Below are 14,486 nucleotides of genomic sequence, written 5' to 3' on the forward strand. Positions count from 1 at the left end.
TATTCGTAGTATCGTTACCGTTAGAATTAAAAACTTCGTAGCGCAGTCGTAGCAATTGCTACGATATTCGTAGTGTCGTTACCGTTAGAAAGAAAATCTTTGCAGGGCGGTCGTAGCAGTTGCTATGATATTCGTAGTATCGTTACCGTTAGAATTAAAAACTTCGTAGCGCGGTCGTAGCATTTGCTACGATATTCGTAGTGTCGTTACCGTTAGAAAGAAAATCTTTGCAGGGCGGTCGTAGCAGTTGCTATGATATTCGTAGTATCGTTACCGTTAGAATTAAAAACTTCGTAGCGCGGTCGTAGCATTTGCTACGATATTCGTAGTGTCGTTACCGTTAGAAAGAAAAACTCGTAGTGCGGTCGTAGCAATTGCTACGATATTCGTAGTGTCGTTACCGTTAGAAAGAAAAACTTCGTAGCGCGGTCGTAGCATTACGATATTCGTAGCAATTAACAAGATTTGCTTATTTTGTGATACTTGACCAAAATTTACAACCAACCACACTCTTCAAAACGGGTGTGATCTAATTCTGTTTCTCTCAACTAATTAAGTAAAATAATTTTTAATAGGCAAAAACAGCGACAAATCTAAATCGCGCAAGCAAAGATTTTACGAATTAGAGCATATATACAATTTCCGACACTACATCGTCGGAGCCGCGGTTCACCAGACATTACACTTATCCTGGCGGAAGATCTTTCCTTTGGTGGCGGTCGAGTCCGAATCATCGCTCCCGTTACTAACATCTTGCATTATCCATTCCCTTCCCCGTATATAAAAGTCTAATACTTAGTTAAGAAAAATGTTCATTAACAAGCCTTTATTTGAAAGTCTAAAAACGTTGTAAAATCAGTACGTATTCATGTATTTAAGCGGTCATTATCTAGAACGAGCGGCGCTGGCAGTCTTCATTAAAAATACTAAGGCCTGGGGTTCAGGCGCGCTGTATACTTTGCCTCTTACATGAATATAGAATCATACAAGTTGCCTTCCTTCGGGACTATCCTCGAACATTGATAAGGCTTATGTTTTATCTTCCATCTCTTTTTTTTCCGTTGAGTTTTACAACTACCATACTCGGTAAGTACATAAATTTTTAGCCGACTAAATGCGCTACAGACGAGTGTTTTGATGAAATTGCTTAAATATTAAGGAACTTTTAATTCAAAAAGTAACCTCTAATCTGCAAATAAAAGTCACGCAAATTATTTTCATCACGAAGAAATGTAGACCATAAAATAAATATGAACCATGTCTCATATGTTATTAATTTTCTCGAGCGCACAACAACGCAGAATTGTTTATTTTATAATATTTTTAGCAGTGGATATAAATAAATAAATAAATATTTATGCTACAAAATATATTTTTTTCCAAACTCTGTCGCGATATCACATGGCCTGCGTTTGCTTGATAACAGAAGATTTCGTCCGGCAAATGATGCTGAAAATTGCCATCATGTTTCATAGACAAAGTGCCAAGTCGATAGAGACGGTAGATACGAGTAAGTACTTGAGTTATTTTGAACCCTTTATAAGAAGATCAGGAGTTTTTGAGCCATCCAATGCAGTCTTTTGGGGTTGGTATCTTCTTTATATTATCGGTGGAGTTAAGTGGAACGTCCACCATTAATTTCTTTTATCTGTTAATTCTAGGTATAATTATCCATTGTATCTACTTTAATGTTATTTTGTTATCGTAAATGCACAATACCTAAGTAAGTTTTTAATATATGAAATATTTACTAGCATTTCCTCTAGGTACCCAAAAAGAGCCGCTTCCACTGGTGGGACGTAGCGATAAACATTAAAATATAAAGCATAAAACCTAGGACATATCTAGAAGATGAGGTCAAATACTCAATTTGTGGGATAGGCTGGGCGGTCAACTTCATTTCTTCAAGTCTTATGACAGTCTTTGAGATGTGTACACCTCATTTTCTACTTCTATCGTTCGTTGGATAAAATACGAATACGAATATAAAATACTTACGAAACCCCATTCATAGATATTAATGCTAGGCGTTATAAAATAATACAATAAAATATTTATTCTCAAACTTTATTTTATAAATTCTATACAAATCATCAATAATAGTTATATATATGTTTACTTAACAATAATTAACATTTTTACCTTACCTTTATACTTATATGAAGGCATTTTTTGGCTATGGCTACACATTTTTTCAAATCAGTCTAGCATACTAGTTTCAAACCTAATAAATATATGATTAAAACCATTTGTATATGTAAACCTAAAAATTAACAACAAACATATTTTTGTGTTTAATATAATAAATTTTTCATGTCTTGGAATATAACATTTTTTTATTATGGCATTTAAATTTTGGCTCCAAAAGTATTTTCAAAACCGAAGACAATTATGGCTTATTCTATAGTAAGATAAAGTTGAAAAGCAAAAATGCCTTGGTATATGCAAATTATCAAAATTACTATTACTTATATAGAAAAAATAACTTACAAGGCACTTTATCTGTATTAAAACTGTGCAAGTAGAATCAGTGGTCAAAATGGAAGTTTTATTAAAAGTGATTTATTCATACATATATGTACGGCAATATATAGATATCGAATGTCGTGGGAAAACGTTACTTGTTGAGGCTAGCCAATAATTAAAGTATTTATTATTAGATTTGTACGTATTCTGACTATTTGTGACGGAAAGGATAATAATTTACAAAAATGGCATTCACTGATAAAATATTATTTTTATCAACAATAACATTATCTTATTTAAATACTCAAGAATACGATAAATCATCGATTCAAAGGTTTTTGATTCATTTGTTTACCAACAAATCGAAGACAATACAATTTCATCCAAAATGTTTTATAGCTCAAATTAGTTTCAAGTTTTATTTTTTTTTGTAGAAAATTAACGTAGTCAGTTTTTGAACTATATCAAACTAAATTCGTTTAATTAAATTCATGTTCTGAATGTTTGTTTTTAGAGCTCAGTATAAAAAGCTAACATATAAATTGCAATAGTCCTTTACTTCAATTGAGATTAAAGCAAAGTTTTTAAGGAAATCTCAACATAGTCAATTTCTGTTCACAACAGGTATCGAAATTCGTTAAGATTCTGATCTTTATATGAGCTCAATATTACAACTTACTTATGACATTCATAGAAACATATCATATTGGTTGCAAAATGTTTAAACATTATAATTATTATCTATATAATTAAATAATCTGTTTATTGTCTGTGGAATGTTGTCTACATCAACTTTCCAGCTGACTATAAATGACGAAATGATATGTCTAATTGTATAATTTATAAACGTCAATGAAACAAAAAAAAAACAATCATTGTAATAGTTCCAAAACAATCCATTGTCTTAAAGTTTACACATATAAAAATCAAGTAGTGATATCATCATCAATAACAAATAAAATTTTGAGTCACATCTTGACATATTGAAATTCACATTTAAACCTTTAAAGATCTATAACTTGTATCAAATTTAATGTAATCTTTATTACATTACCGCACAGACCACTGAAGGCCAATACGCCGCAGGCAAAGATCTTATGGTTTTTGTCTCAGTATTATTATTTTAATGAATTGAAATACTGGCCTTGTACTATGATAGTCATAGAAGTTTGAATAATACAAGACAATTATATTTATTTAAAACAAAGTTACAATTCATTATAATCTACTAATGATATCACACGTGTGATTTGACTGCTTAATCATATACATAATTTGCATATGAAAGCAGTGTTGGGATAATTAATAATTTTATCAAAAAAAAAAAAACATCAACACACCGCTGATGATAGAAATGAGTGAGCAGTAGCGCTTATTTTGAATCTACTTGTCATAATTTACAATGGATGTTAATTATTGAAAACAAAACCATGAGGGTTTAACAAGTAGTTTTACGGCCACCATACTCATTGAAAAATATGAGCATAAAAAGGTTTGATTGTCAAAAAGTTTCATCAACATATTGTGAATTGTTTAACATGAAAGATTAAACCAATACCATTCATATTTTTATTTAATTGACCTTGGTAGATTATATTAAATTGAGGAGATGAATCTGAATAAGATTAGGTTTACCAATTAGTATATTCAAACATATTGAAATTTTAACAAGTTTTAAATACACACATTACATTCTAGTGACGTGACCAAGGTCACTGCAGTGATGCTGTAATGTTGATAACACAATTGTAAGTGCATGCTTAAACCTGAGTAAATTAAAACATATATAGATGCCAAGGATCCCAAGTAAATTTTGTATTTTCCATGGATGAATTCATTCCTATGCATACCATCCTCAACCAAACATCGCACCACAGTTGGAGCATCGTCTGTTCTTAAGAGCAAGACAGCACAAGATTCCTATTGGAAAGAAGAATATAGCGCATAATATACCCAAACAAGTGAAATCATCTTCGAGAATGCCAACTCTACAAGCAGGGCAAGCTCCAACGGCTATGATTGGTGGTTGTATGATGATGCTGGTAGCTCCATAGTTGGGCATGTACCCGGGGGGTGGGGGCGGCTGTTGCGGGGGCGGGGGGTACGTCGGGTAGCCGGGGGGCGGCGGCGGCGGGCCCATGTGCGGTGCTGGCGGAGCACCTGAAATTATCAAATAAATGTCATTGAACAAATTGTATTTTACTCCTTTATCTTTGGGTAAATGAGAAGCCTATTAATTAAACCACTAATCACTATATGAAGTATGTATAGAACTTGACTATGATAACAGTAAATTGCTAATTACTTTTCTCATATTCATATTGACAGTTAGTGTTAATGAACAAACATTATTATGCTTTTGTAATTATCACCATAATTGGAAACTTTCATTACAAAAACCAAATCAACACACATTCACAATCACATGTTTATTATACTTATACACTTGGTTGCAAGCCCATCGCTTAAAAGAAGAATCCCAAGTTTAAATCCCTTCGCCATATCATATTTGACGACATCATAACGCCAATATCGCTCGAAGAGATGGAGTTGTCCTTATTCTTTTTTCTATAGATGCCGGGAACCACACGGCAACATACAATTTTTAGTTCTTTGAAAGAATGAAGGACACTACGAGTTTAGTTTACCTACAAAGGTTTCCTAAAATTATATCTAAATATAGATCCGTCAAATATTGGTAGGACAAACAAAATAAAACCAAAACAGAATATCAGAATGTAAAATTGCTAGCGTTGCGTAGTCCAATTCACCAGCAGATAATCTAGGTAAATGATTCATGCACGTAAGATAAAAGTTTTAACTCATTGGCCTATTTCACACCTGGATTCACTGCTGAATACGGAGGTGGCTGATCTGTTACAGGTTTCTCCATTTTTACACTAAAGCAAATATATTGTTCACAATGTAAAATACAAAAAATTCAGGATTATGCACAAAACTCACAAACAACACAGAAAATCTGATAAAATCTGAACTGACAGCGCAGTGGGAAATGCACAATTATTGAAAGGAAATGACAACTGACATTGACATTAAAATTTCTTAAACATCTATTAATGTTTGAACAAGTGTAGAAATTTTTTAATACTCTTTTTATCAAAAAGAGTATATACACAATCAATGCAACTTGTTCCATTTTATATTTACTTTATTCCTTCTATATAGAAGGAATAAAAAGGAGTAAAACGTCAATCATGCATGCATGCATGCATGCAATGGATTGTAAACTGCTATGAATTAGTTACAAAAACCCTAGTTAATGTTTGAGAATATCATTTGTGATGAGGCCATCGTTTGTACTTCTTTTTGCAATATAATGTTTTTTACTTACTCATCTCAATACTATCAAAGCCAATTTTAATTTATCCAAATAAGATTTGCAGATACTAATTCACATGAATCATTGAGAGCTAAAAACATAAAGCAAAAGAAAATAAAAGTATGTTATATCAGTGGGAAGAGTTTTAAGAAAAGTTACTTGAAAGTGCATTTTATATTTTAAACTGGTGAGAAACCATTGCAATGTAACATTAGTTTTAGTAGATTTAGCCATAAACATACTTAGGTAAGTGCAACTTTATAGAACTCACATTGGAGAAAAATCTTATATATGTATGAGATGTGTGTCGAATGTGTTTTAAGTCAAAAAATCATTTAATTATGCACTATAGAAGTCATACTGGTAAGAAAACCTTTCCAATGTGATGTTTGTCTACATAGATTTAGTGGTATGAAAAACTTTACAGTGCGCTATAGAACACGTACTGGCGAGAAACCTTACCAATATAAAGTATGTAGACATGGCTTTCCTCAATGGGGTAATTTAGCAAAGGACTTTTTAACTCGTACTGGTGAGAAATCTTATTAATGTGATGTGTGTCATAGAAAATTTAGCAGAACAGATATTTAAATTTAACTTTTAAAAATCATTTGAAACCTGACACCATACAAAGTAATTCGCATTACAATCCTACTTACTGTCTTTATGTGCTCACTGTTCAATATTAATAATTAACTATAATTTACCTTTATTTTAATTTTTTGCAATTTTTCAATGAGCTTTTATATTTATAAATATATTTGTATATGTCTCGGGCAGTATAATATTGATGTTTGCACATGTTTGTTTGTGTTGCCTCATGGAGGGATAGGCAGAAACTAAATTCTTCCACTTGTCATAATCCCTGCATACTTTCTTTGAGGAAGCTAAAAAAATATAGGATATGCAAAATGGCAAAGGTTTATAAAACATTAATAATGTTTTAAAAACCTTTGCCATTTTGCAAAAACTACTTACTTGTCTCGATTAGGACTTCCAGAAAATGAAACACATACTGAACTTTAAATATATTCATTATATTTCACAAAACATAACTATAACTTCAATAACTAAATGTCTAATTTCTTCACTAAAATATTTACAAGAAACTTGCTACACATCTACATACTTTTACCACAAACTGCAATATTGCTATATAATTTTATTTTACTACATTTAAAAAAGTATTCTAAGTAGGAGTGTTGTAAAGAAATTCTAAGAAATAATGTCAAAATATACATTTTACCCTTAAATAAAACCTAAGTAGTTAAAAAATCAAATTCATATTTACAAAGAAATGTACTTATTTAGACAACTGGTATGATCACACATGTCTGTTATATAGGTTTAAAACTAGTAATTTTAACTTGATACATATAGATATTTTGATAAATTCAAAATTCGCTTACCTCTAGCATTATCACAATAAAAACAAAACTCAATACAACCACTATAATAGTTTGAAATGTACTTAAATGTTTGATGATATAAATTTGAGATTGAAAACTAAAATTAATTCACTGCTTATTACTTAACATAACAACTAAAATAAGGCACTATTGTGATAGGTTTTTTATAAATAAAATTGTTAACAATTGCCTTGCTCGCATTTTCTATTTTATTAAGAAAACAAAGATAGTTTATCCATAATATATAGATTTTTATTCATAAATTTAAACTTGTTGATTTGTTGTAAAATAAAAAAGTTTTAGTGTAACAATTCCATCATAAAGCCGTACAGCTAAACATGATCTTTCAGTCTTTTCAAGACGGCTCTGTCTATCCCCAAGCGATAGACGTGACTATGTAACACAATTTTAATTGACAGTGGACAATAGGGGCTGTCCTGAGTCAGTTTTTTTATTTCTGAGTAAAAAAAGATATAGAAAAAGTGAACCAACCCGGCTTTATATCCTAATAATGGCATGTCAAACAGTGTCAGATTACAATAATAAGAAATAAATAAATTAAAACGTTCTTAAAAGTAGTGTGTGCTTAGTCGTTGTGACGACTTAATTTTATTTAGAACAGAGTAACAGCCATTTTTACATTAGATGCAATGTATTTGTTCGGAAAACAGTCTACAAGTATAATAACCTGGATTTCGGATAATAATATATTTAATTTAAAACGCAGAAATAAATTTTAAGGTGCTCAAGGCTACTATTAAAATAAATTAACTCAAAACAGATTATCTTTATTTGATCAAAAATATGAACTAAAAACGAAACTTTGTAAATAGTTTGAAACAATTCGATCATGCGCGTAGACATTTCTTGTACTATGCATTATTATGAGAAACATTATATTTTAAAATGCGCAACGTTAAAAAATACATACCTACCTATATAAATCAAACATTGTTTATATCATAAAAATCTTTTGGAAATAAAAAGTAAAAAAATTTGACTTTCCAAAGTTAATTTAGTGGCCATATTCTAAATTCAAATCGAATAAAATCAACTTTTTTATAAAACGTCACTTAACAACCTTAGATGGCTTATTCACAAAAACGTTGAAAAGACACAATATATCTTATCTTCCATCTCTCTCTAACTGTAAGTTAACCTGAAGTGTAAAAAAGATAAGAGACATTGCCTTTAAACGTTTGCGAAAAAAGACGTCGGTCACATTCTAAATTTAAAGTGAACAAAAAAGAAACTTAACTTTTAGCCTACGGAACCTAACGGAACTTCAATATTTCTCCGAAGCAAACCATGCCGTCCCGGGCGAGGCTCTAATGTAGGAGTGTGGCGATAGACCTTAAGGTCTATTTTTAAAAATCAAATGGAATTAAAACCTAATGGGCACCCAGCAGCCGGTCTGCTCGTCGCGGCGGTAGTAGTGCGGCCGGTTGTCCGGGAACACGGTCACGGCCGGGAACGGGTGCTGCTGGATGAACTTCAGGGTCACTCGGATCTGAGAATAACATACATACATATGGTCACATCTATATCCCTTGTGGGCTAGACAGAGCCAACAGTCTTGAAAAGACTGAATGGCCACGTCCAGCTATTTGGCTTAATGATAGAATTGAGATTCAACTAGTGACAGGTTGCTAGCCCATCGCCTAAAAAAGAATCCCAAGTTTGTAAAGTTATCCCTTAGTCGCCTTTTACGACATCCATGGGAAAGAGATGGAGTGGTCCTATTCTTTTTTGTATTGGTGCCGGGAACCACACGGCATCTGGGAAGAAATATTTATTATTACGACTTACGTTTGTATTATGTAGGTTTACAAGACAACAACAAGTGAACAAGACATTTTAAGCAAGTTATTTTGGCGAGCTAAAAATCGTGAGACGGAAGTCATTCTCACAATGAAATTAGCTGATCTTTCCGCTTTCTGGATCGACGGGTTATAATTGCGTCATAAGTGGATTACGGCGTCTTTTCAGCGGGAAAGAGCAGAAATAAGCAGAACAGCAGAAATATCATACGAAATACATTCCACAGCCAGTGTGGTGCTTAAATGCTGGAGCATGAAGTAATCTGACTGCCCTAGCCAGAGATCTATTCACTTGTGACTATCATTAAAAAGTCTAAAAATATATAACTTACATTGTGCACAAAATGGGGCGGCTCCACAGCCGGTGTGGTGCTCAGATGCTGGAGTATGAAGTCGTCTGACTGCTCCAGCCAGAGATCCACTCCCCTTAAAGGATCGTAGTTGAACGGCCCGATGCGTAGCATTCCTACGCCATTGTCGTAAATGTCCAGAACCTGTAAGTCATTCATATTTGTTAGTGATCCAGAAATTATTAACTTTATTTTAGCGTAGGGTGTAAGCTTCTGTTTCTCATGTTCAAATACGACATGAAAGCAACATTTTCTAAGGTTTGGCATAGTTTTATGGAATAGAAATCGAAGCTGTCTGAACGAAGAACGAAAGTCTACTACGAAAAAACAGTATAACATTCAATTAGATCACTCGAAAGACTAGAGCGTCAATGGTTTCAAATCCTAGCTTTTCTCAATAAATAATTAAGTTTGTTTGAACCCATGTTCTATGTGTTAAGGGAAAAATATCGTGTGGAAACCTTCCGCAACCATGGCAATTTGATTTGAAATCTTGAGTTAATATGGATTAGGTTCAGGTTCCCTTACAAAGGTTGCGGAGGTCAGAATCGCTTCGTGTAAAACCCTGATTAATCCAATTCAGAATCGTTCACGGGTACACCGAGGCCCCAACCGTAGGTGAGGATGTAACGGGGACTAAAGCCATACATACATAAAATCACGCCTCTTTCCCGGAGGGTTAGAAAGAGACTACCTCTTTCCACTTGCCACGATCTCTGCATACTTCCTTCGCTTCATAACTCTCTTCATGCAAGCTCGGCGGTTTCGGGTACTTTTGACCTGACCTAAAGCTATTACTGTGAATATTAGACCCGTAATTAAAACGTAGTCTTTTAAATACAGCTCAAACATACCTATAACAACATCTATACGGCCTCTGTGGCGCAGCGGTAGTACGCTTGTCTGTGACACCGGAGGTCCCGGGTTCGAATCCCGGCCAGGGCATGATGAGAAAAGAACTTTTTCTGATTGGCCTGGGTATTGGATGTTTATCTATATAAGTATTTATTATAAAATATAGTATCGTTGAGTTAGTATCTCGTAACACAAGTCTCGAACTTACTTCGAGGCTAACTCAATCAGTGTAATTTGTCCCGTATATATTTATTTATTTATACCTGCGCCGAATGCGGTCCCCCCGTGATCATCCTGGCCTCGCGGAGCGGCAACTCCGGGCCCTTGTCGGGGAACGTGGCGGGGAACAGGTCCCCCGCGCGGATGTCCACGCCCACCCCCGTCACCAGCGGCGCGGGGGAGCCTCCCCCGAGCGCCGTGTTCAGTTCACAGCAACACGCTAGGGTCAAGTCGATCTCGACGGTAAGACGGTGGAACGATACTGGAAAAAAGACATTGTTTATCAACTGCAATTGTTCAGTCGCTTTTATTTTAATAAAGGGTAGAATGGTTGTAGAATGACAAGCTAGTGTTGCAAAAACCGATTTCAAGTTGCAGGAAACGAAATGTTTAGAGGCGTGTTATGTCTAACAGAACAGTGGACTTCATGATACAATGTAGCTATAAAACACGCCACTTTGTCAAAAGGGTAGACAGAGACTACTTATCCCTGCATACTTCATTCGCATCATCCACATGCAACTAAAGCAAATTCCAAGATTCAGGGTTCTCTTGTTCTGACCTAACGCCAGAAGGCCACTTATACAATTTTATATGTAACTTACACATAATACTGGCGAACAGTTCATCAGAGTACCGGTGGGGGTCAGTGAACCCTCCCACCAGCTGCAGCTCGAGCCTGCCGTCGGGGTAGCCCACAGCCAGCTGCTGCACCCGGGACACCATGGCGCTCGCCGCCTCCGCCGTGCCGGACCCGTCTAAGTGGGCTAGGGCGACTGCGCCCGATCCTGGAATGGTACACAAAACATTTAGGAACATATCACGGATTCATTGAAATCATAACTGTGAGTGTGAGTGTATATACTGTGAGGATTCGACTTTTAAATATTATTTATTTATTCTTTATTGTAACAATTACATTTGTAAAGTAGATAGATACAATCTCTCCATGTTATAATAATCCCTTTAATAAAGACAGTAGTGTGACGATGATGATATAGCTAATATCATGTATTTATCTCTTACGGGAAAGACAGAGCCAACAGTCTTCAAAATACTAAAAGACCACGTTCAGTGTTATTCAGTTGTATAGAATTGAGATCAAACTAGAGACAAGTTACTAATCCATCGTCTAAAAGAAGAATCCCAAGTTTTCTTGTATCAAGTTGTATCTCTTAATCACTTAGCTAATATAAAAGTAAATAATTGTAAAGTTCTTACCTGAATGCCTAACGATAACTATAATACATGATGTAGCGTCGTCTGATCCTAAGATGTTTACATTTTCTGAAATAAAGAGAAAATCAAGGTTACAATTCTTCATAACAACGTGCAAATACGAGAAACAAGTTTCTTGAAGTCGCGTTAATGAAACTTATTTCTAATATCTTTAGTTAAGACATTACTAAAACATATTTTACATCATATGCCACTTATATGCTATCTACAAGAGCAGAGCCAAATAACAAGAAACACGTAATAATTAAAGAGAGGTAACACGCCCCCACCAGGTCACTTTGCGAAGTCATAGAATAACCACCTCTTGAATTTTCTCAAGAACGTTTTTGATTATTTTTGGTCATTCATTGTGAATCGGTGTTTTATCATTCTGCGGTATAAGTCGCACCACAGTTGCTAGCTCTCTCTAGCCTATGTACAGCAAGCTTGATGGGCGTGCCGCTGCTTCTAAGAGCTGGGACGCACTTCTTTCAGCACTGGATATGACACTACACTTACTATCGTGTGGCACCACGACCGCCAGCGCCGTCTGGCTCACCTACAAGCCTGGTGGGCCGACCATCCGGGCTGCGGCCCTCAAGACGCACGGTCTACTAGATTTAAATCACTGAAGTAGACTTACTGTCGTGAGGCACAACAGCCGCCAATTCCCTCTGGCCTACATACAGCAAGCCCGGCGGGCCGACCACGCGGGCCGCTGCCCCCAGCAGCTGGGCCGCCGCGTCCCTGTAGCCGGGGTGGGCCGCCAGCAGCGCGCGCACCGTGGTCGGGCACTCGTCCGCGAGGACGCCGTTCAGCACCACCACCATGGTTACACTGTAACAAAAATAATAATAATTATTATTAGAAAAAAAGACGTGTGCAGAAAATAATATGGATAGCCGCCATTTAAAAAAGGCAATTCACAAGAATTTGGAACACCTTGATTTTATAGATTACTAGCGGACCCGACAGACTTCTTTCTGTCAAAAAGATTTGTAATATGACAGTTTTTTGTTCCTATCTATTAGACCTACATTGCTTAGACAACAGTGAACTTTATACATTAGCAATAAAGCTCAAATTGACTGTACGTATTAGTTAGAAAACGTTTGTATGGGATAAAGAAAAGGACTGTTTTTAAGGTTTTTCAGGCAATTATTTGGTATTTTTTCGCCGTAAAAACCATCCTTGAGCTTCGACGAATATTAAAAAAAAAATTGGCCAAATTGGTCCAAGCGTTCTTGAGTTATGCGCTTACCAACACATTTAGCGATTCATTTTTATATTATAGATTTGAAATACTCAAATACCTACAAACATCAAACAATAATTAATAGACTTAAGTACACATTAAATTTACTCTATAGAAATAGATATTTATTTCATTTAAAGTGAATTTGTAAAGTTTAAATGATTTGGAAAATTATGCTAATGACGCCTTTATAAAAAGGATGAAGTTAATTGTAGAAATTAAGACAGATAGACGTCTAAAAGGCACATGAATAAATAATTTTTTACTTACAAAACTGCAGATTAGACAAATTAACTAAAACAATCTCGAATAACACGACACGACAATACGCCAAAACTTTATGCTAACAGTGCGGCGTAACAACAAATGGAGTGCACAAAGGGCGGTCAGGTAGAAACAAGGTGGGCCGAAGATAACAAGTCTCAACTTGAAACGACAGATAGTGGACATGGCATCCATTGGTCAGTCAGACTACCTGAATTGATTATTGCAATGAATGACGTTCTTATCTATAGAGTGAAAGAGTTCATTACTCATTGTAGCATGACGAGCGTAAACGATTGTTTGCCAGTAAGCCTAAATAGCTAAAAAAAGTCTTTTTAAATATATCCTTGCCGCTTATTCTTTAATAGGGCGACCATTCTATACTTGGAGGCAGTAATTACTTTAAAAAGTAGTAATGTTGACATCAATGCTGTTATGATAAAAAAGATATATTGTAATTTGTTTTACCACCGCCCTTATAATTTTCAAATAAACAATGCCTTACTTGCGTCATTATAAACGCCAATGTGACTAATATATGCGAAAAATAAGTATTGATTTTCAGCAATCAGTTATCTGATAAGTATTATCAGACGTTATCTACGGTGAAAGTAGGTAAGAGGTACCTACTTAAAATATTTTTTATAACCGGATACCGAACCGAGCCAGAACTCAAATGACATAAGTTTATTCTTAGTTTATAATTAATAACATTAAAATCCACTAGTGCGTTGTCACAGAGAGGGAAGTGGTATTACGTTATGATAGCTTAAGTAAGTCTTATCAAGAACATATTGTATTAGAGACAGCGACATTTATATGACACACCAGGGAATATAGGTATTAAAAACAAGAAAGGAAGGGTGAGCAGAGATTTGCTACATATTTTCATTCCACTTGCCATTATGCTCATTCATTCGTTTTAACCTCATTCATTAATCTTTTAAATAAATAAATATATACAGGACAAATTACACATATTGAGATACTATATGAGAGATACAATACTTTATAAGTAATACTTATATAGATAAACATCCAAGACCCAGGCCAATCAGAAAAAGTTCTTTTCTCAACATGCTAAGGCCGGGATTCGAACCCGGGACCTCCGGTGTCACAGACAAGCGTATCTACTACCGCTGCGCCACAGAGGCCGTTCATCCTTTCATGCAAGTTCTAGACTTACCATTCGGTTTCTAGTGACGAGTTATTTTGTTTTATTAATCTGTCACCCGAAAGCAAAGCACCAGCGTGGCCCACCCAGAAACAATTCGAACTTCTGTTTACAAG

General features: G+C 35.0%; 2 protein-coding genes across 10 annotated transcripts in view; both read right to left on the reverse strand.

Moving 5' to 3' along the window:
• Positions 1-2,051: 2,051 nt before the first annotated feature.
• Positions 2,052-5,489, reverse strand: LOC106139218 (membrane protein BRI3). Its single transcript, XM_013340614.2, has 2 exons — positions 5,308-5,489; positions 2,052-4,626 (listed from the first exon to the last, which is right to left on the reverse strand). Exons 1-2 carry the CDS (start codon positions 5,357-5,359, stop codon positions 4,322-4,324), a joined length of 357 nt encoding a protein of 118 aa, XP_013196068.2. The 5' UTR covers positions 5,360-5,489; the 3' UTR covers positions 2,052-4,321.
• Positions 5,490-6,822: 1,333 nt separating this feature from the next.
• The window catches only part of LOC106139214 (protein N-terminal asparagine amidohydrolase), a 76,550-nt gene continuing 68,886 nt past the window's right edge, over positions 6,823-14,486 (reverse strand). For 8 of the 9 annotated variants that reach the window (XM_060946584.1, XM_060946578.1, XM_060946581.1 and 5 more), the window contains 6 exons: positions 12,321-12,514; positions 11,681-11,746; positions 11,065-11,247; positions 10,504-10,721; positions 9,368-9,529; positions 6,823-8,725 (listed from right to left, as the gene is read on the reverse strand). In XM_060946584.1, coding sequence (XP_060802567.1) covers positions 8,600-8,725; positions 9,368-9,529; positions 10,504-10,721; positions 11,065-11,247; positions 11,681-11,746; positions 12,321-12,507 — 942 coding nt within the window. In that variant the 5' untranslated portion in view covers positions 12,508-12,514 and the 3' untranslated portion in view covers positions 6,823-8,599. Of the gene's footprint in view, positions 8,726-9,367; positions 9,530-10,503; positions 10,722-11,064; positions 11,248-11,680; positions 11,747-12,320; positions 12,515-13,202; positions 13,380-14,486 lie in introns of those variants that run through there. The other variant, XM_060946579.1, reaches the window with a different exon arrangement.

The sequence above is a fragment of the Amyelois transitella genome, chromosome 11 (genome assembly GCF_032362555.1).
Source record: "Amyelois transitella isolate CPQ chromosome 11, ilAmyTran1.1, whole genome shotgun sequence".
Taxonomy (NCBI): Eukaryota; Metazoa; Arthropoda; class Insecta; order Lepidoptera; family Pyralidae; genus Amyelois; species Amyelois transitella.

Coding starts and splice junctions, on each gene's coding strand:
- LOC106139218 (XM_013340614.2), bottom strand. CDS start 5,359: ATGGAGAAACCTGTAACAGATCAGCCACCTCCGTATTCAGCAGTGAAT. Junction 4,627..5,307: donor GTATTCAGCAGTGAATCCAG/GTGTGAAATAGG, acceptor TGATAATTTCAG/GTGCTCCGCCAGCACCGCAC.